A 17,819-nucleotide genomic window follows, 5' to 3' on the forward strand; every position below is an offset into this window, starting at 1 on the left:
ATGGTCTCTAGAAAAAAGCAGAGAGCTATATTTGTCAACGTACTCACATTTCAAACATTTAGCAGTTTTTATGCCACTTTCTTGTTTAATGAGCATTGATCAACCGTTAGAAAGGATATAGAGCAGATAACAGTAGACAGGTACCAGTGAGACACCTTCGTTCACATATACAGGGGTAGACAAAATAGAAATACTAAGCAACATGTGGATCAGTGAACATCAGTAATTAAGAATCTTTGTGTTTAGATTTATTTTGTAGTCATCAGAACAGTGTTGTACATTTTGGAAACAATTTTCATTCAAATACACTGGATCACTTTTTTTTTAAGAAGAGGTGCCATTTCTTATTGAACTGGTGAACTGAAAAGCGAGAAGGGCTGAAAAATGTGGACAAAGTGTTTTTCTAGTTTTCTCAAAAGAAAAATACATCCAGATGTGGAAAGCATAGAATATTGTTTCTTTTTCAATGCTTTTTGGCCAACAGTTTGCACATCTTTTCATACTTAATTTTACCTTTTACAAACAAATCTAAGCCAATTTCTAAACATCAGCTTTGCAAACTGTTAGTCTCCTTTCACAACTGATCAAATTCTCAATAGAATTGTAATTTTCTATAATAATGCCTTTTGCCATAACTGTCAATAGATGTACAATGCTTTTTAATCACTTTAAAATGCCATTTTTTCATATGGCATTTCCATTGTCTTCTACCTGTATATGTGTAGATTTGTCCCCAGCATGACACTCCTTTAAGCTAGGTAACCTAACCCCAAATAAACTAGACAACCATTCGATATGCTACACTTCTGTGTATTCTTCAGTTCTGCTTCAGACACTCCTTACTGTCCTCATTCCTTACATACTGAAATATCACAAGCCACATCTCTGTCCTTCTTCTTCTCTACATTTCACATAAACTTACTTATTTTTCTAGCCTCACCTTTGTATCATTTTCTTTAACTTTCTCCTTCGACTATTTTTCTCCCATCATTATTAAGTCATTCTGGTGTTATTCTGTAAACTCAGGGACCATATGCAGCAAAAGAAGGTCTTGACCCCTGCGGACCACCATCTTGATGCTGTCACATGTTCGTACAGCGTTGTAGATCTCTTCTGATGTGTTTACTTTCACCCCGTTGACCTCCAACACAATGTCTCCTGGCTTCATACCTGATCTGAAAAACACACACAACAGGTGGTTAGGTCACAAGAAATTCAGGAGTCGCTTTCCATCTACAGCTGTGTGCCAAAGCATGTACTATCTACTGAATACTCACAGTGGTTCTTTTATATAGCTGTCTTTGTGGCATGCTATTGAGAAATCCAGTGCGCATATAAATGGAGACAGCACTCAATGCACATTGTTTCAATCAGCCCCTTAAGATACCTTGATCCTAGAAGTTTCGACTAAGTCATGTGAGATAAAGTACTATGGAAAACCAGAGACCACTCATTTATTTAATTTCCAGTCAAAACAGCCATTAAGTAAAAGTTAGTTACAGTGTCAAGTAAAAAGCAGAAAACATACATTGAATACACAATTACACAGAAGCCTCAAAAACTCAATATCACCTTTTGCCTTTACAACAGCTTTCATTTTTTCAGTTTTTCAAACATCTGCAGGGATATTTTCCAGGCTTCTTGAGAGCAGGATTAAGAAACACTGATCTAAAATATCATCAAATTGTGCAAAACCAAGCTTACCTGGCACAACTGCATCGCATTTATACATGATCAGAAATCACTGCATCCACAGCAGAAGCTCAGCATAGTGGGTAACTAAGATACTAAACCCGTAATTCAAAAACAAAAATAGTGCATCACTGTTTGCTTTTCAAAGCTAACCCTGTTTTATTTCAGTGAAAGAAAGATGTTAACTGAAGAGATGAGATGTATTTTGAAATTGTAACTGCATCATTAACCTATGCTTTCATTTCCATTTCCATTTTTTTCTATGATTTCATAATCCAGGGTTACGTATTACATTTTTTTGGTCTTCGGTCCTCAAAAAAAAACAGTGTTTTAGGTCACTGGACACTGAGCTTTAAGAAAACATCATTCAGAGTGGATATTTTAACTGATAATAACTGTTTTCTGTTTTGTATCTTTTTGAAAGCACTGGCCTCATGCATGTGGGTCAGTACTGCTGTGCTGTGTCGAGCATGCTTCAGGACTCTGTTTCTGACACAGCTGTTTCTATGTTGTTGGTAATATCAGGTTGCTTATGGTGTTTTCAAACACACAGAAACTAATTAATTTAGCTTTGTCTTATTATTAAAAAGTTGTTCCTTATTGTTTTTGCACCTTTCAGTGAAAGTGTTTTCAAGAGCCATGTAGATCATCTGTTCTTATGCCATTGATTGTTTTGTGGCAACTATGATTTACCAGAGATATCAGATGTTTTATCTTTGAAAAGTACTGTGCAAAAGGAAAAATAATGCTTGTGCTTTCCATTTTGTAATTAAAATATTGTGCATTATATTTAATGTTAATGTGACAAACTAATGTCTGTACTTTGTTTTTTCTCGCTTTATCGGAATCATAATGGTTAATAATCATGTACAGAAATATGTTACTTGCAGCCCAGAACAAAATTTTAAAATAAAGTGTCTTATGGGCATCTAAAGTGTTTTTTTCTGCAAAAAAGTGTTTTTTTTCTGTGTTTTTTTTTCTGTGTGTAACTAATGAAAAATCTGCTGTTCTTTCCTCAACTAGATCACCGAACAGTATACAAGTTCAAGTGTTTACCTACAGACTAAGTGTCAAACAATGAAAGCAGCCTGCCAGCAGTAGGACCATTTTACTCCTGCTTACCTACTAGCTGGAGAGCCGGCGATGATGCGATGGATGAGGATTCCATGGGTCACGTCCGGGAATGAGGGGTCGCGCATCTTCAGCTCTGCGATTATACTGAAGGAGTAAAAAGAGGTGCATCAGAAATGACTGCAGCTCTGCCTGGATCCCCAATCTTTTATATGACAGTTGGTGATTATACTTTGGTACCTGGGTGTGAGAGTTAACATCATCACTCCTATGTAGCGCCGTTTGGTCTCAGATTCACCAAACCAGGACTCTAAAAGCAGAACACATACAAAAGTAATGAGAGATACAAAGACAACATCAATAATGGATAAAGCCATGACAGAAAAGGATCAATCCTTACTCTTTCTATCTACAGCACGGTCGAGGAACAGGCGCACTCTGTCAGAAGGAATGGCAAAGGAGATCCCAGCAGTCACCTTCATTGTGTTAATGCCAATTACCTCACCATCCTAAAGGTAACAAAGGTCAGAAAACTTTTTAGTGTACTCCTTGTGCACATTTCGTACTACAGTGGAAAAAGCCAGTATTTCACATATATTCTTACATACATTCATACATACACACACACAAATACATGGCACTCGCGTTAGAGGAACTCACCAAATTAATAAGAGGACCACCTGAGTTCCCAAACTGAAAAAACACAAACAATTAGTTAAAATTTGAAAAAAAGATATATTCCACTATGTAGTTTCACATCCAGAACAAACCCTCATGTAATCGCAAACTGCTTAAACACTGTAGTACTTCTGAATCCGTTAGCTGTTACTCTAGCTGTACTAGGGTAGACGATGAAGAGCTTACTCACATCTATGGTAGCATCAGTCTGTATGTAGTCCATGTTGGGGTTGGACAGGCCCAGTTCTTTGCTTCCTCTCTGAGTTGAGCTGACTATACCAGAAGTGATGGTGTTCCGTAACGCAAAGGGGCTCCCCATGGCAACCACAAACTCCCCTTGACGCACCTCCGATGACTTGCCAAGACGCAATGTTGGCAGAGGATGCTTGAAATAAACACACATAAACCAAACATGAGCTACAGAAGCAAAATGAAAGTGTAGTCAAGATATAAAACTATAACCTGTAAATCACACCTGTTTTCTTTTCCCATGTATAAAGTACCAACATCACCACTGTTACCTTGGGATGGATTTTAATGGTTGCAATGTCTGCAGCCTGGTCCACATCCTGCACGGTGGCATTGTAAGTCTCTCCATTGGTGAGTTTGACACGAACGTCACGCTTGTTGGCTACTACATGAGCATTGGTCACTATTAGGCCATCGCTACTGATGATGAAGCCAGAACCATTAGAGACAGGGATATCTCGGCCAGAGAACAGGTGCCTGTTGAGGAATGATTAACAGAATGGAACAGCATGAACATTATAGCAAACTAGTCATTCAGTCATGGTATTTTTTGGACTAATGATCATAAAGAGAATAATAATCCCATTTCATCTAACAATTCAAATAACATAGCACTCTTTTACCTAACCATTTAGTCAACAGTGCCCAGGAGACACTGATGGCTTGGTTCAACGTGACAGGTGTGCCATAAGTGTTTATCATAAGAATGAAATGGTTCTTTAAGATGGATTATAAGTAACCGTAATTAAATCCACAAAAATGATGCTTTCAGAATTACATTCTGGGGGCAGCTTTCTACTGATGTTTCAACGTTGATGGAAAAGGATGTTGTTTTAACACCAACCTTTCAGATCCTTCTTTACTTTCATGGCAGAAGAATCTACAGCAGTCAATTTTACATAAAAAACATACAATAATAATAATAATATAAACAACAATAATAATTGTATAATTTTATTAGTTGTTGTTGATATTATTATTATTGCTATTATAGTATTCAGAATGAATAAGTGAACATGTATCGAGAGCTTAGAACAGAGAAGGCGATTACCTACCCACAGTGGACAGTCTGGTCTACAGCTTACACCTACAATACGAATTCAAACGTCACAAATTCTAGTGTAAAGTCACACTCATTGTGGCAATAGTCAAACACTGATCTTACCGTCCTACGATCTCGATGTACACTACAGCAGGTGCTGACTTCTCCACCACATCTGCAATGAAGTTGTACTTGTATCGCGGACTGTCAGGTCTGTATGGGGCAGCACACTGGGCTACAGGGAGCAGAGAGTGGGGCAGAGAGTTTCTGAGCGAGCATGTGCTCTTAAAACTGTCTTTGTCCTGCTCTTTACTGATGCAGTGTAAAGCTGCTCCGCTCAGCCCCAGTCCTACAGCTAAAAGCTCCGAAGAGGCACCTCTGAGCTCCACTGCCACTACTGCTGTCCTCCTCCCCACGTCCGTCTGACACCGCAGCTCTGAGGACCTGATATCCTTTTGTCTGGTTCTCCGAAGAGGCGCTGGATAAATGTCTGGTGAGTCTCAGAGCACACAGGCGCTGGGGTTGAGGCTCTTTCCCCCGGAGCAGTCCTGTGACTGTCCGCAGGAACGCTCCTTTCACATGAGTTGGTGCCATATTGCATCAGATCTTAGAGAACTCTCAGCATAAACTCAATAATCCCTTCACAAGCGCCGTATTTAACATAGTCTGAACAGTAAGTTATCTCCTGGATAAGGACACCAACATCTGGTCCACCTTTGTCATAACGTTACAGTAACAGACATGTCGCAACATGTAAAAGCAGCTCATATCACAACTCTTCTGTCCGTTCGACGGAAGTACACGACAGTTTGAAAACCGCGCATGCGCAGACGTGTGAAGTCATGGGCTGCGTCTCAAACCGCACTAAGTTAGCACGTCAAACTTGTAGACCACCAATATTGCCATTAATGTTTTGGACATGTTATTTAGTACGGCAGTATGCGGATTGAGACATAGACCTAGGCTTCGTCCCAAACCGTGTATACCATACTAAACAACACGTCCAAAAACACCAGTGGTGCCGTTACTGTTTTACACATACTACTTGGTGCAGTATAATGAACATTAGGACACAGCTCCAAAGAATTTCTAATTTAATTCCAACAAAGCTCATATCTATTGCTAGCCAACTGCCTCTAAACTGAATCTGCAACAGCGCAGTGGAGTAAAAAAAAGTTTCAGGTTATTCAGACGACCAAAAACTCAGAAGAGTAAACCTTTAATAAAAATGTAAAAAATAATAAATTAAAATTGTATACCCTCCTCAGTCGTCCTTTACAGCGTTGTAGGGAAAATGCATTCTAGTTTGAAAGAAAAAAAACTTGTTTATCTAATCTTTAGCTTTTTTATCTTTTCTCTTAGTTGTATCCTTTTAAAATGCAGTCACTTCACACAAATGGTTCGTTTGAAATCACCTCAGGTGACAACCTGTTCACGTCATTTATAAAGCGACTTATAAAGAAAACAGTACTGTACAGTTCTGTAAAAGAGCACAATTCTGCTCATCCCACTGCAGTGCCCCCAAAAGCAAAGTCTTCCCACTTAGGGTTGTACAACACTTATCATAAAAACACATTTGAAAATGGACAAATAATATAAATGTTATTGACATAGTTTTAATTGTGTAATTAATAAGAAGAGCATGGACAATGTCCTGAAACAAAAACAAGTTAACATTTCATCCTGAAAACGAAACGTATCACATCTACACTGGATGTCACTGAGAAGTCACTCAAGTGTCATTTTCAACAGCTGTAACTAGACATGCATGATTTTCAGTCTTTTAAATCCTAACGTTTTGGTCTGGATCCTCTATTGAAGTACAGTCCGTTTCACCTTCCGTCCCTCTTTATCTATGGCAAAGTTGTAGTTTTTCGGGTTGTCCAGCGCCTCCTCAATCCGCTGATCCAAATTTTCCAGTGTGATAAAGTTCTTTGCCTCTTCCTGGAAAATATATGATGGTGGAAATGTGATGATGGTGATAGAAGGTATGTGTGTAGATGAGTGAGAAATAAGACTAAAGCAAAACAATCTAAATAGGTACCCAAAGGCAATACAGCTACCAAAAAAATAGTCTACAAGATTAAAAAAATGCTCTTGTATTGACATTTGTTTTTTCAGAATTTGCACTGACTGAAAAGAATCAGCATGTGTTTCTCATCAGCACTGATAACAACTGGCATTAAATAAAAACTTTTCTTCCAATTATTATCTTATTTAATAAACTTTGAGGTGCAGAGGATACCATATTATGCATTAATTAATTTGAAGGCTACACATACTTTAGTGCACTGTAATATTAGGTGAGGCAACGCTGTACAGCAGAAATACAATTTACTGGGTAAAGTTGATAATGGGGTATTATTTTTCCATAGACAGAATACAGAATTCCATGTATTAGGCCTACCTGTCCTGTTATGGTAAGGATGAATGTAATATAATAATGTAATATGTAACTGCTGTGCACCACACATACAGGTTCCTGTGACTACAGTGCAATATACTGGTGTATTATACTAGTATATATACAATACTATGCTTCATCAGACTCTAGAAATATTTAGATTTTATACTTATACAATATCAGAGTATTAAAAAAATTATTTCTGGCATTATGTGTCATCTATTACTTGTAAACTGATCTCACCTGTAGCTGCAGGATCTCTCTCTCTTTTTCTTTGATATAGTCCTCCAGTTCCTGCTGGCGTAACATTGTTATCTCTCTCCTCTTCTGTTCAGCAGCTTCAGTCTCTTTCTGCACACGAAGCTCACTAATACACAAACAAGGAAACAAACACAGGGTAAGACACACAGGAACAATTTCTGCCTGACTAAAATTTGACTGAAATTGAGAGTTTTTATTGTATAAATGAGAACACTTTACAAAATAGACAATAACATTTTAACTTAACCAGAAAATTTTAGGCTAATTGACATCAGCCAAAAATGTAAAAATGTAATAATATTTCTTTGGGGACACTTTTTTTTTGCCCCTTACCTGTGATTTATGGGACAAGAATCTTAAAAATGGGGCATTATTGGGGCACTCCAAAAAAAAGTGACAGTGCCATTTTAGTAGTACATTTCTTTGTGTTAATCAGTCTTTTTTTCTTATTAAAGTTACTTACTTCAGCAAGAGGTATCAACCAATGTCACAAAAAGACTTAATAAACATAAACAGAACAAAAATACATATAGGGGGTACAGTTACAGAAAAACTCATAGTGATGTGCCAATGTCAGCAGTTTTTGCAACTGTTTCATTCTTTGCTGATTTAAATTTTAATCTGTTTGTTTATCCCACCGGATTTTGCGCAGTCTGAGGTTTTCCGCCTCATTCCAGGCCATTAAAGATCTGTGTTCTTCAGCCTCCTGCTTGGCTCTCTCCTCTGCCAACGAACCAGTCTCTTCCTCATACCGCTTCCGCAACATCTCCTCTTTAAACTCCATCCTGGATACACAACACATACAGTGCAGTCTGAGACCTCTGTAATGGGGTACTATGTATAAAAAGTACTGTTACAACCTTATGGTACATCCAATGCAGAAGTGACCGCACAGTCACTGAATGTGTTCAAAACCGCAGATTGCCATGCAAAATAGTCTAAAGTACACCTGGGCAATATGACAATATTTATCGTTATTTTGATAAATTACATTACATCACAACATGCTTTTGTAAGCACACTGTGAAAATCATCAGTACTTAATCAATTTCCAACTGCATATTTGATTAAAATAAGAGCATAACTGCTCCTGTTTTATTAGACTGAGTGCAGCACAGTGTGTGAAATGTTAAATACAGATAACTGAACCCTCAGTTTCTGATAGTATTTTTAAAATGTGCCACTACTTCAGCTGTTCTAACTCATCAGATGTCATATCGTGACATACTGTGTATCAAACTTTCTGAAATATCATGATATTACAAAATGCCATATCGCTCACCTCTAGTCTATAGCATTTTGGATGCAACTATTATTTCAAGCATAAATCTTTTTTTTTTTTTTTAAATCCATATTTAAAAAAATATTTTACTACTTGAAAAAAGAAAAGGTTTATGTTCCTAAATATCACGTTTGTTGAAAGGTTAAAAGAACAACCTACGAATGGGTACTATGCAAGAAATGCTTAAATTCAATGTACTGGAATACAGAGGCACAAAACTACATACAGATCTCCAAACAGTTCAAGAGAAACTGACCGCTGAGGCAGCACACTGGTGCAACATGACTGATTACTCTGTCATTCATTCGCACACAGCGAGTGAGACGCAGCTTTGCTTACCTAAGCGCTCTCATGATGAGGTTGTACTCAGTGAACCGCTCCTTCAGCACCACCATCTCCACCGGGTCCACTGGAGGAGGAGTCTTGATCCGTCCAGCTTTGGATTTTGCTTTCGGGTCGGTTCGAGACTTTCTCCCCCGTACGGTCTCCACCAGGACAGCAGCCCGAGGAGACACAAGGCGGACTACAGGAGCCCGGCTCCGAGCCACCGCTCCAAACATGCTAAGCTCTTATGTACAGTCAGACTATAGAACACCCTGCAGTGTAAATGCAGGCGCTTTACAGTCCAGTCGGAATCCACAGAGGACGAACAGCGTGGCTATTTAACATTGAGCCCTTTACATGAGGCCGCCATACTCCAAACCTGTCATAGCGGAAGTTTTTCTCCTTCTACTCCCTCTCGGTTTGCGTGTCAGTGCAAGGACGAGATGTTTACTACCACCTATTGATCAAAAGTAGAACTGCGGCCTAATGCAGTTTCATGCTAGGCGTCATTACGGGGGCATTCTGGCCTAAGGCTACGTTTACACAGCAGGTAAAAGTGTCCCAAATCTGATTTTCTCACCAAAACCGATTTTTTGTCTGGCTGTTCACATTATCTTTTAAATGTGACCTGTATGCGACATCAGTCTGAACAGATCAGCTCCTAAACCGACCCGCATGCGCAAAAGAACAATGCTTCACGTGGCGGCTCATCCAAGGGTAAACAATCATGACGGCCAGCGAACGCCAGTCGCTCCCGGAGCTTTCAGTTCAGACTGAAGTAAAAGTCGCATGAATTCCGATGTTGCTCCGTCCTGAATGCCACAACACAGCCTTTATAATCGCTCATGATTCACGACGTTCACACTCATTTGTCAAAACTCGAAAAGCTTTTTTCACATTCCGGTACAAGGTCCGTTCTGTAGGCCTACATCTCAAGTGTACTTATGATAGACGAGTTCTAGTTGAAAACGCTGAACGTTTTTAAACACTAAAATGCACTTGTGACAGGTCAAAATAACCCACATAACTGTGTTTTATCAACTACATCCTGGAATTTCATAAGAGAGAGAAAATGTGGGTTATATACTGACTTTCACACTCGCACTTGATGACGTTTTACTTGAATCTGACGGGCAAGTATAGCGGGGCGGGGTGGAGTGATTTAGTTCAGACCAATTAAAACACGACGCAGGAGGAGTTGGATCAGATCCAGCCGTACCCCCTGGACTTTTGGTTCTGCAGCGACGACAATCTTGTGATAGTTGCATTTTTAAAATTCAGTTCCCCCACTTTCAAAATACACAGGGGTTGTGTGGGCGTGTTTACAAAGATGCAGCAATAGTTTATTTGTTTATTTATTTGTTTGTTTGTTAGTGTCCCTTTAAGACAGGCTTCACCTAAAAATTGTGATCTGCCATCTACTCATTCATTTAATTGAAATATTCTATGTTGTAATACAGCAGAGAATCATAATTTGGATGCATCAAAATGTTAAAATTGGAGGGAAGTTTGGAATATTTTGCAGTCATGCTGTGTGTGGAAATATGGGTTATTAGACATGTTTTGCACCTTTAATTACGGGACACTTGCTTAGTAAAGCACTTTTATAGCATATATGGCACAGGAATGCAGATTAATCACACACACAGGGAGAGCTTTTCAATAGATTTATTCAGTATATATTACTTTTAGGTGCAGAGTAATAAAATTTAGCACCAGGAAGATCTGAGACTGATGCTAGTTGCCTCTCTGCAATTTTTTTATCCTATAGTCACAGGTTCAGTTTCACATTGTTCAGATGGGCATACAAAACAGAAGCAGATGAGAGCGCACAGATATTTACTACTGTAGTGTTTTTGTCTTCTACATCAGCCTGCAGTTCTCTGCCCGTTCCATACACTAAAACGACTTAAATTTCTTTAGAACATAAGTTTCATTTCACATACACTAATTAAATACACTTTAAGTACTAAATCAACCAAAGTTCACAATATTAGAATGTAAACATCAACCACAACATAAATGACAACCAAATGAAGTGCCAAAGCTCTGAATGGAAATTAGACGTTTAACAGGCTTCTAAGTTCTAACACTCACTATAGTTATAAGTGTGCAGAAAAATATCCTGTTGGCGCATTCAAGGCTGAAAGTCAGCACGGCCTCAGTACACATCCACCTTCACAAACAATTGGTTAAGAGTTTGTGCAGAAGGTGCTTGATGGCCAGTCGCGACTGGCACTTAGAATTTGCCAACAGGATATTGACTTCTGGCTGGGCAAGTGCTGCGGTCAGCATTCTCTCCATGGCGGCCATCTTGTTTCAGTTAAAGTGTGAAGAAGAAGGGGGACGGTCATGGTGTACCTCTTGCGTAACACAAGGGCTCGTTTGTCTTTAAAGTAGTGATGTAGGTAGAGTACGAGCTTTGAGGGAATGGTCAGATGTCTTAAGGTTCAGGTACTGGGGCTCAGGGTTAGGTAAATAGCTTAGGGGATTAAGGATAAGGAGTTTGGGTTCTATGTGGTTAGAGGTTTGGTCAGAGAAACAATTTATGAGTAGGGTGTGGAGGTTTGGGTTTTGGGCCACTTATGAGGGATCATGTGTGGCAATTTGGTGTTATTAGAGGGTTGAGGAGGATGGCTTTAAGGAACAGGGTTGATGGTACAAGTAAAGGAGCTAGGGCAATGGTGCAGTGTTGATGGAGGTTATCAAGATTTGTAGGTAAGGGCTCAAGCCAATGCTGGCAGGGAGTAATACGTCAGCCGGATCTCTTCCCCCTCCAGTAGTTTCCTGTTGAAACAAACATGAATGCGGTCATAATAAAGCCAAACAGGGAACACAACTGCAAGACTAAAAGAACAAATATGTAGTCTTGTCCTTGTCTACACAGATATATTATTTCACATAGACAGTGATGAAAGCAAGACAGAAATCTACTATAGACTAAAAATCTATTGTGGTTAATGTAATGATTTATTATTAAGTTTTACTTGTAGGCCGCAATCTCGATGTCCAGAGCCATCTTTACGTTCAGCAGGTCTTGGTATTCCTTCAAGTACCGTGACATCTCCTCTTTGGCCTCAGCGATATCCCTCTCTAAATCACTTATCCTCGCCTATAAAAAATAGATTTAATGAAAATACAGTTATAACTGACAGATGAGCAGCACCATTTAACAAAGCTTATAAATATCTGATAGACCTGTTAGATCTGTCTGGATAAAATATTTATATTTATATTCAGCACTCAGGGACTAAAATGTGTCATGAAATGCCCAACTAAACATTGGTACGCAGATTAGATGTGGTCACCTATTTTCATGGAGTCCTGTTAACACTGAGAAGTGCAGCAGTCTGTAGACACTGCACTGTTCCCTGTGCTGCAGTGTCCTTTTGTCTGTAATATGCTTTTGTAATTCTGATGCTGCACATGATACTTGTTCAAGTCAGCTTCTGAAAAAAAGGCTTCTTGACTAAAACAACAGAGCTGCTGTGCTAAATGTTTAGCAGCCTACATGTCAAATTAATACATCAGACCAGAATAGCACAAGCTATGATGTCCTGTTGTTACTATATTTAGAATCTGTGGACGCTGCGAGTAAAAATATTCATCAGCTTTGTTAGAATGAGTCAGCAGACCACAGAATCCTTAGCTGAATGTACCTGAATTAATATCTGACACTCAGTCTCAGCGCAGTAAAAACACAGGGCAATACTATTCCACTGCTGTCTATGTTTACAATAGTGGACAGTGGGTCATATTACCAAAAAGAATACAAGGTCATGTTACTCTTCAAATGTAGGCCACAACAAATAAGCACCACTTCTTTTTTATAGTACAGTATTACATTCATGGTGCAGCATCTCAAGGCATGAATAAGGCATTAAACATTGCCACACAGATTAGATGTGGTCACCAATTTTCATGGAGTTTTGTTAACATTGAGAAGTGCAGCAGTCTGTAGACACTGCACTATTCCCTGTGCTGCAGTGTCCTTTTGTCTACAATATTCTTCTGCAAGTGCATAGAATACCAATTACTTCTTCCTCTGTCATGAAACCCTCCTGAGCTCCTATTCCCTTTTCCTTATGTCCTGCTGAACTACAGCACTGTTGCCTGAGTCACCATGACACTGGGGTTGACATAATAACCTTAATAATTTACAGAAAACTATAATCCCTTAAAGAAACTATAATCATTTGATAGTGCTGTGTTATACTACTACAATATTTTCACTTATGTATAGTTTTCCTGCTGTACTGGCCTATACTAATTCATAACACTTGTGAATTTACTATAATTCTAATACAAATCCTGTAGAAATTCCGGTTTTATTATTATACAGTCTTGTGGGAAAAAAAGGGTGCCCCTGGTCAAATGACATGTTTTGTGAAGTGAAAGTAAGTTAACACATCATCTAAAGAGTACAGAACTCTACACATTTTCATGCACAATTACAGTTAACATGCTGACTTTAACATAATGGGTAAAAAATAAAACAAAAAGTGGCCTGTGCAAAAGCTATGGCACGTTTTATTTTTTCCAGTATGTTAAACTCAGCAAAAATATAGAAATAGTGCTCTAGAATTTGTATAAAGTTTGCACATATTCAAGTTTTTTTTTTTCTCAGCAGAGGATGTGTTAATTTATTTATTCTTAGAAAATCAATAAAACCTGTAATTCGACCAGGGGTTTTCAAACTTGCATACCACTGTAGATTTTTTTCAAAAAGATTTTGTTTGACTGCAACAGTGGTTTCTGCATATTTTAGTTTTTCGTGCTCGGATACATCTGATCCAACTAGTCAGCTAGTTCACAAGCCCTTCCTAGGATGGTGGGTGTGTTAGGGCAAGCAAAATGGTAAAAGGTGCAGGACAGGTACTTCAGAACCAGGCTTGGGAATCAGCTGACTACAGAATTCCATTTTCCATTTTCTCATGCTTTGAATAATACCTGATACTTGGACACCTCCTTGCCCTGTGTCTCCTCCAGCTCTCTCAGCTGCTCATTCAGCGAGTTGATGACATTTCTCAGTGTCTCCACCTCGGTGGAGCAGGACAGAAGCAGCCGCCGGTACTCTGCAGTCTCCTCCCGCACCGAGCGCACAGCCTCCTCCTGCTTGTTGGCTACCTGTGCCACACTAGCCACCTTACCCTGGTACCACACCTCGGCCGCCTGCCTGTTGCGCCTAGCTAGGCTCTCGTACTGCACACGGATCTCCCTCAGGGCAGCCGAGAGGTCTGGCCTGCTTACATCCAGCTTCTCGCCCAAGCTGAGGCTGGTCACCTGCAGCTGCCCCCGCAGCCCCTCCTGCTCCTCTGCAAACACCTGCTTCAGGAAGGCCAGCTCCCGCTCCAGAGACACCACGTTGACCCCAGCATCATAGCTCCACAGAGCCACTCTGCCCGCCTCCTCTCTTGCATGCTGCAGCTCCTCCTCAGCCTCCTCACGCCGCCTGGCCTCCTGCTCCCAGCGCTCCTGCAGCCGCGCCTGCGCCTCCCGCAGCTCGTCCCTTTGCACCTCCATGCGTGCCTTGTCCTGGGCCTCCTGGCGCAGCTGCTCCTGGAGACCTCGCACCTCCTGCTGGTAGAGCTGCTGCAGGCGGGACGGCTGACTCTGCCCACGCCGAAGGGCCTCCAGCTGCAGCAGCAACACACGGTTCTGCTGCTCCAGGTGCCGTACCTTCTCGATGTAGGAGGCAAAGCGGTTGTTCAGCCCTACTAACTGCTCCCTCTCCTGAGCTCTCAGCCCCAGCAGCTCGGAGCACATCACAGTCATGTCATTCTTCTCCCAGCTCCCCGCTGGCCCCGACTTCAGCAGCCGCCGAGATGAGAAGGAGGAGGAGAGGGGGCTCTGGGAGAGGCGGTAGGCACTGGAGTGGTCATCCCAGCGCCGAAATGGGACGGAGGAGGAGGAAATGAAAGGATCAAAGCTCATGATGCAGGATTTTTTTTTAGTTGCTTTTTTGGTTAGTTTTTAAATGATGTTAATATGAAGGTTTTTTTGATTGAGAAGTTTTTCTTCTAAGTCCCCCTTGTTCTGCACACCATCAGTGGAGATGAACCGGCACTGCACCAGTTCAGAAATACTGCAGAGCAGCATGCTTTATAGAGGACACACAAACAGGCTCACGTTCGCACACACAGCTGCTTCTTGGTCTCAGCCAATAAGGTGCATGACTGTGCAGTAAAGCTGAAGGTTGATCTTGTGTTTCTCTCTTTCTCAGAGGAGCAGATGAGAATGGCAGCCTTCTTTTTTTTCCATGACAAAAAAATGAAGACAAAGAACATGGAAACTGAAATATGTTAAGCAGTGCATGGGAGTCAAATTATTAAACATCAGTTAATTTACAACTCCTGGCATTATTGCATGGCATTAAAGGGTCCATATCATGGGAAATCAAATTGCAGTCGCTTTTGCTGAAATATACAGTTTGATGAAATATATAACCATTGTAAAATTTCAAAACATACCATTACTCCCCAGCTTCCATATATGGAAATTAACTACAGAAACAGCCCATTTTGAAATCAGTGTTTTTGTGAGGTCACCTAATCAGCCTATAGCTGTTTCGCTCCACCGATTCACACTGAAGTTGATGGTGAATGACACACAATACAGGATAGCCAATCAGAACAGAGGTGATTTACATATTGTTGCTGTCCAAAGATATATCGCTTAATAGTCGAAAAGAGATTGGAAATGGTCATGTATAACCTAAATATGACTGCTTTTAGAACATGAAACCACACATATGTTATGAGAGGGGAAAACAAAATACAAGAAAATGCAGGACACTGGCCCACAGAAAGGAAGTAAATTTGTGAATATCTATTTTTTTTTTCAGATGCTGCCCAGGCATATTTTCTTGCACTTACTCTGAAACATCATGTTCATCCAAGCTAAGCCAGTCCTGTCAAAATAAATATATCTGTTGTTTATAGATAGATAGATAGATAGATAGATAGATAGATAGATAATTTATTGATCCCGAAGGAAATTTAGCAACCAGTAGCAGTCACACAACACAGGACAGTAATAGTAATAAGGGTGTGAACAATATAACAGGAAGAATAAATATAAAAAATCCTATCTACAGGCATATATACAAATAGAAAAGTACAACAATCTGGAATACGATCTATAACCTGAGATGAAACTGAATGTGGCAGTGCAATGATGACTGTACCAGGAGGCACTAATGACAATACTAATTTTGAGGAGTAAGCATACAGAAGCTGACAGCTAGCACTTGTTATGTACAATCTATTTGTCAGGTAGGCTATTCTAGATAGAGCTGGTTAATTATTAATCATTCATATTTGACTCTAGAATTAAAAGGGGCAGGGGCATATTTTCTTCATCAAGCAAAGGCTTCAATGGCATTTTTTAAAAATTGTTTGTTCCTTTTTCTTATTTTTTTCTTGGAATAGGCTACACTTCCAATGAGAATTATGAATGTCAAATAAACATTTTAATAAATGTGTTAATTTATTTAAATAAATTACATATATCTCTGAAAATTTCAAGCCAGATCAGTTCAAGAAAGGCATAATATGGATCAAACACCAAAAATTTTTGATCACCCCTGGTCAGATTATGTTTTGCTGATTTTCTGAGTGAAAATAAGTTAACATATCCTCTACAGAGAACAGACTTAAACATGGCATTTGCTGCAGATTTATTTCTATTTCGTTGCTGAGTTCAACACACACACACACACACACACATTTTCTAAGCCACTCATACTTCTGGGTTATGGGGGAGCTGGAATCTATCCCAGCAGTCATTGGGTGAAAGGCAGGATACACCCTGGACAAGTCGCCAGTCCATCGCAGGTCATGAGTTTAACATATTGGGAAAAGATAAAAAATAAAATAAATAATGCACCAAAACCTTTTTTTTCCAGCATGTTAAGTTGTTAGATTAAAAAAAAAAACAGTAATTCATTCATTAAAATGTGCACAAGTAGTTTCTCTTAGAGAATAAAGAATTACAGTTTTGCACAAACGGAAAGATGTGGCTATATTTTGTCTTATGGATTACTAAGTGGTGGCCACGCATTAGGATCTCATCCCCATGCCTTACTAAGTTGTGGCCATGCGTTAGGATCTCGTCCCCATGCCTTACGAAGTTGTTGCTATGCATTAGGATCTCTTTCCCATGCCTTACTAAGTCGTGGCCATGACTTAATTATCTTGTCCCCATGCCTTATTAAATCATGGCCATGCATTCATTTTTATTTATATGGGATGTCACCAGCAGGGCTCTGTACATTCCAAATGAGGCTGGCAAAACATTTTTTAAAAAGTTGGGACAGGATCATGTTTATCACTGTGTTACTTCACATACTTTTAACAACACTTACTAGTTGTTTGGGGACTCACAGTAATTGTTCCAGTTTCGGATGTGGAATATTTTGCCATTTTTCTGTTACACAAGTCTTTAGGCTGAGAGAAGACACTCCACTGGCAGTACCATAACTACTGAACTAAGGGGCTCTATGAGACAGTCATTAAACTGGCAACACTGCATTTCAATAGATCAACATATTTAAAAGTTATGATGGACAGCTGACTGAGACTGCTCTATGAATAAAGATTCATTCTTGTGAATAGGCACAATGTGCTTGGTTAAATTCCATCAATAAATAAAAAAATCTCAGTTAGCATCTCAATCATTTTAAAATGGATAGGCCTGCTGTTATCAACTCTTGTCTTTGTCACTATGAATTTCTCAAGGTCTTCCTCAAGATCTTACAGGCGCTGTGGTGTTCTGAAAACAAGGAGAAACATAACACACACATATCACAAACCTCA

At 39.7% G+C, this 17,819-nt stretch overlaps 3 protein-coding genes across 3 annotated transcripts; all 3 read right to left on the reverse strand.

The window, feature by feature from the left end:
* Positions 1–62: 62 nt before the first annotated feature.
* Positions 63–5,542, reverse strand: LOC118810305 (serine protease HTRA2, mitochondrial-like). The gene is given in 9 exon segments (XM_036573959.1): positions 63–1,175; positions 2,815–2,910; positions 3,004–3,073; positions 3,164–3,272; positions 3,424–3,456; positions 3,632–3,826; positions 3,963–4,167; positions 4,856–5,091; positions 5,093–5,542. Coding segments are annotated over 9 exon segments (1,344 nt in total). The 5' UTR covers positions 5,327–5,542; the 3' UTR covers positions 63–1,009.
* A 786-nt stretch (positions 5,543–6,328) lies between these two features.
* mrps26 (mitochondrial ribosomal protein S26) lies at positions 6,329–9,548 on the reverse strand. Its single transcript, XM_036573960.1, has 4 exons — positions 9,019–9,548; positions 8,036–8,182; positions 7,380–7,503; positions 6,329–6,676 (listed from the first exon to the last, which is right to left on the reverse strand). The coding sequence occupies exons 1-4, from the start codon at positions 9,237–9,239 to the stop codon at positions 6,545–6,547; spliced, it is 624 nt and encodes a 207-aa protein (XP_036429853.1). The 5' UTR covers positions 9,240–9,548; the 3' UTR covers positions 6,329–6,544.
* Positions 9,549–10,655: 1,107 nt separating this feature from the next.
* Positions 10,656–15,072, reverse strand: si:dkey-33c12.3 (uncharacterized protein LOC335380 homolog). Its single transcript, XM_036573961.1, has 3 exons — positions 13,954–15,072; positions 11,991–12,115; positions 10,656–11,790 (listed from the first exon to the last, which is right to left on the reverse strand). Exons 1-3 carry the CDS (start codon positions 14,935–14,937, stop codon positions 11,730–11,732), a joined length of 1,170 nt encoding a protein of 389 aa, XP_036429854.1. The 5' UTR covers positions 14,938–15,072; the 3' UTR covers positions 10,656–11,729.
* Positions 15,073–17,819: the final 2,747 nt, after the last annotated feature.

Source organism: Colossoma macropomum, unplaced genomic scaffold, assembly GCF_904425465.1.
Source record: "Colossoma macropomum unplaced genomic scaffold, Colossoma_macropomum, whole genome shotgun sequence".
NCBI classification, from domain to species: Eukaryota; Metazoa; Chordata; class Actinopteri; order Characiformes; family Serrasalmidae; genus Colossoma; species Colossoma macropomum.

Excerpts from the sequence above, each read along its gene's own strand:
- mrps26 (XM_036573960.1), bottom strand. The coding sequence starts at position 9,239 with ATGTTTGGAGCGGTGGCTCGGAGCCGGGCTCCTGTAGTCCGCCTTGTG. Across the intron at positions 7,504-8,035 it reads CTCAGACTGCGCAAAATCCG|TGAGCTTCGTGTGCAGAAAG; the intron begins GTGGGATAAACA and ends TTTGTGTATTAG. Across the intron at positions 6,677-7,379 it reads GAGAGATCCTGCAGCTACAG|GAAGAGGCAAAGAACTTTAT; the intron begins GTGAGATCAGTT and ends TATATTTTCCAG.
- si:dkey-33c12.3 (XM_036573961.1), bottom strand. The coding sequence starts at position 14,937 with ATGAGCTTTGATCCTTTCATTTCCTCCTCCTCCGTCCCATTTCGGCGC. Across the intron at positions 12,116-13,953 it reads AGGAGGTGTCCAAGTATCAG|GCGAGGATAAGTGATTTAGA; the intron begins GTATTATTCAAA and ends TATTTTTTATAG. Across the intron at positions 11,791-11,990 it reads ATCGAGATTGCGGCCTACAA|GAAACTACTGGAGGGGGAAG; the intron begins GTAAAACTTAAT and ends TTGTTTCAACAG.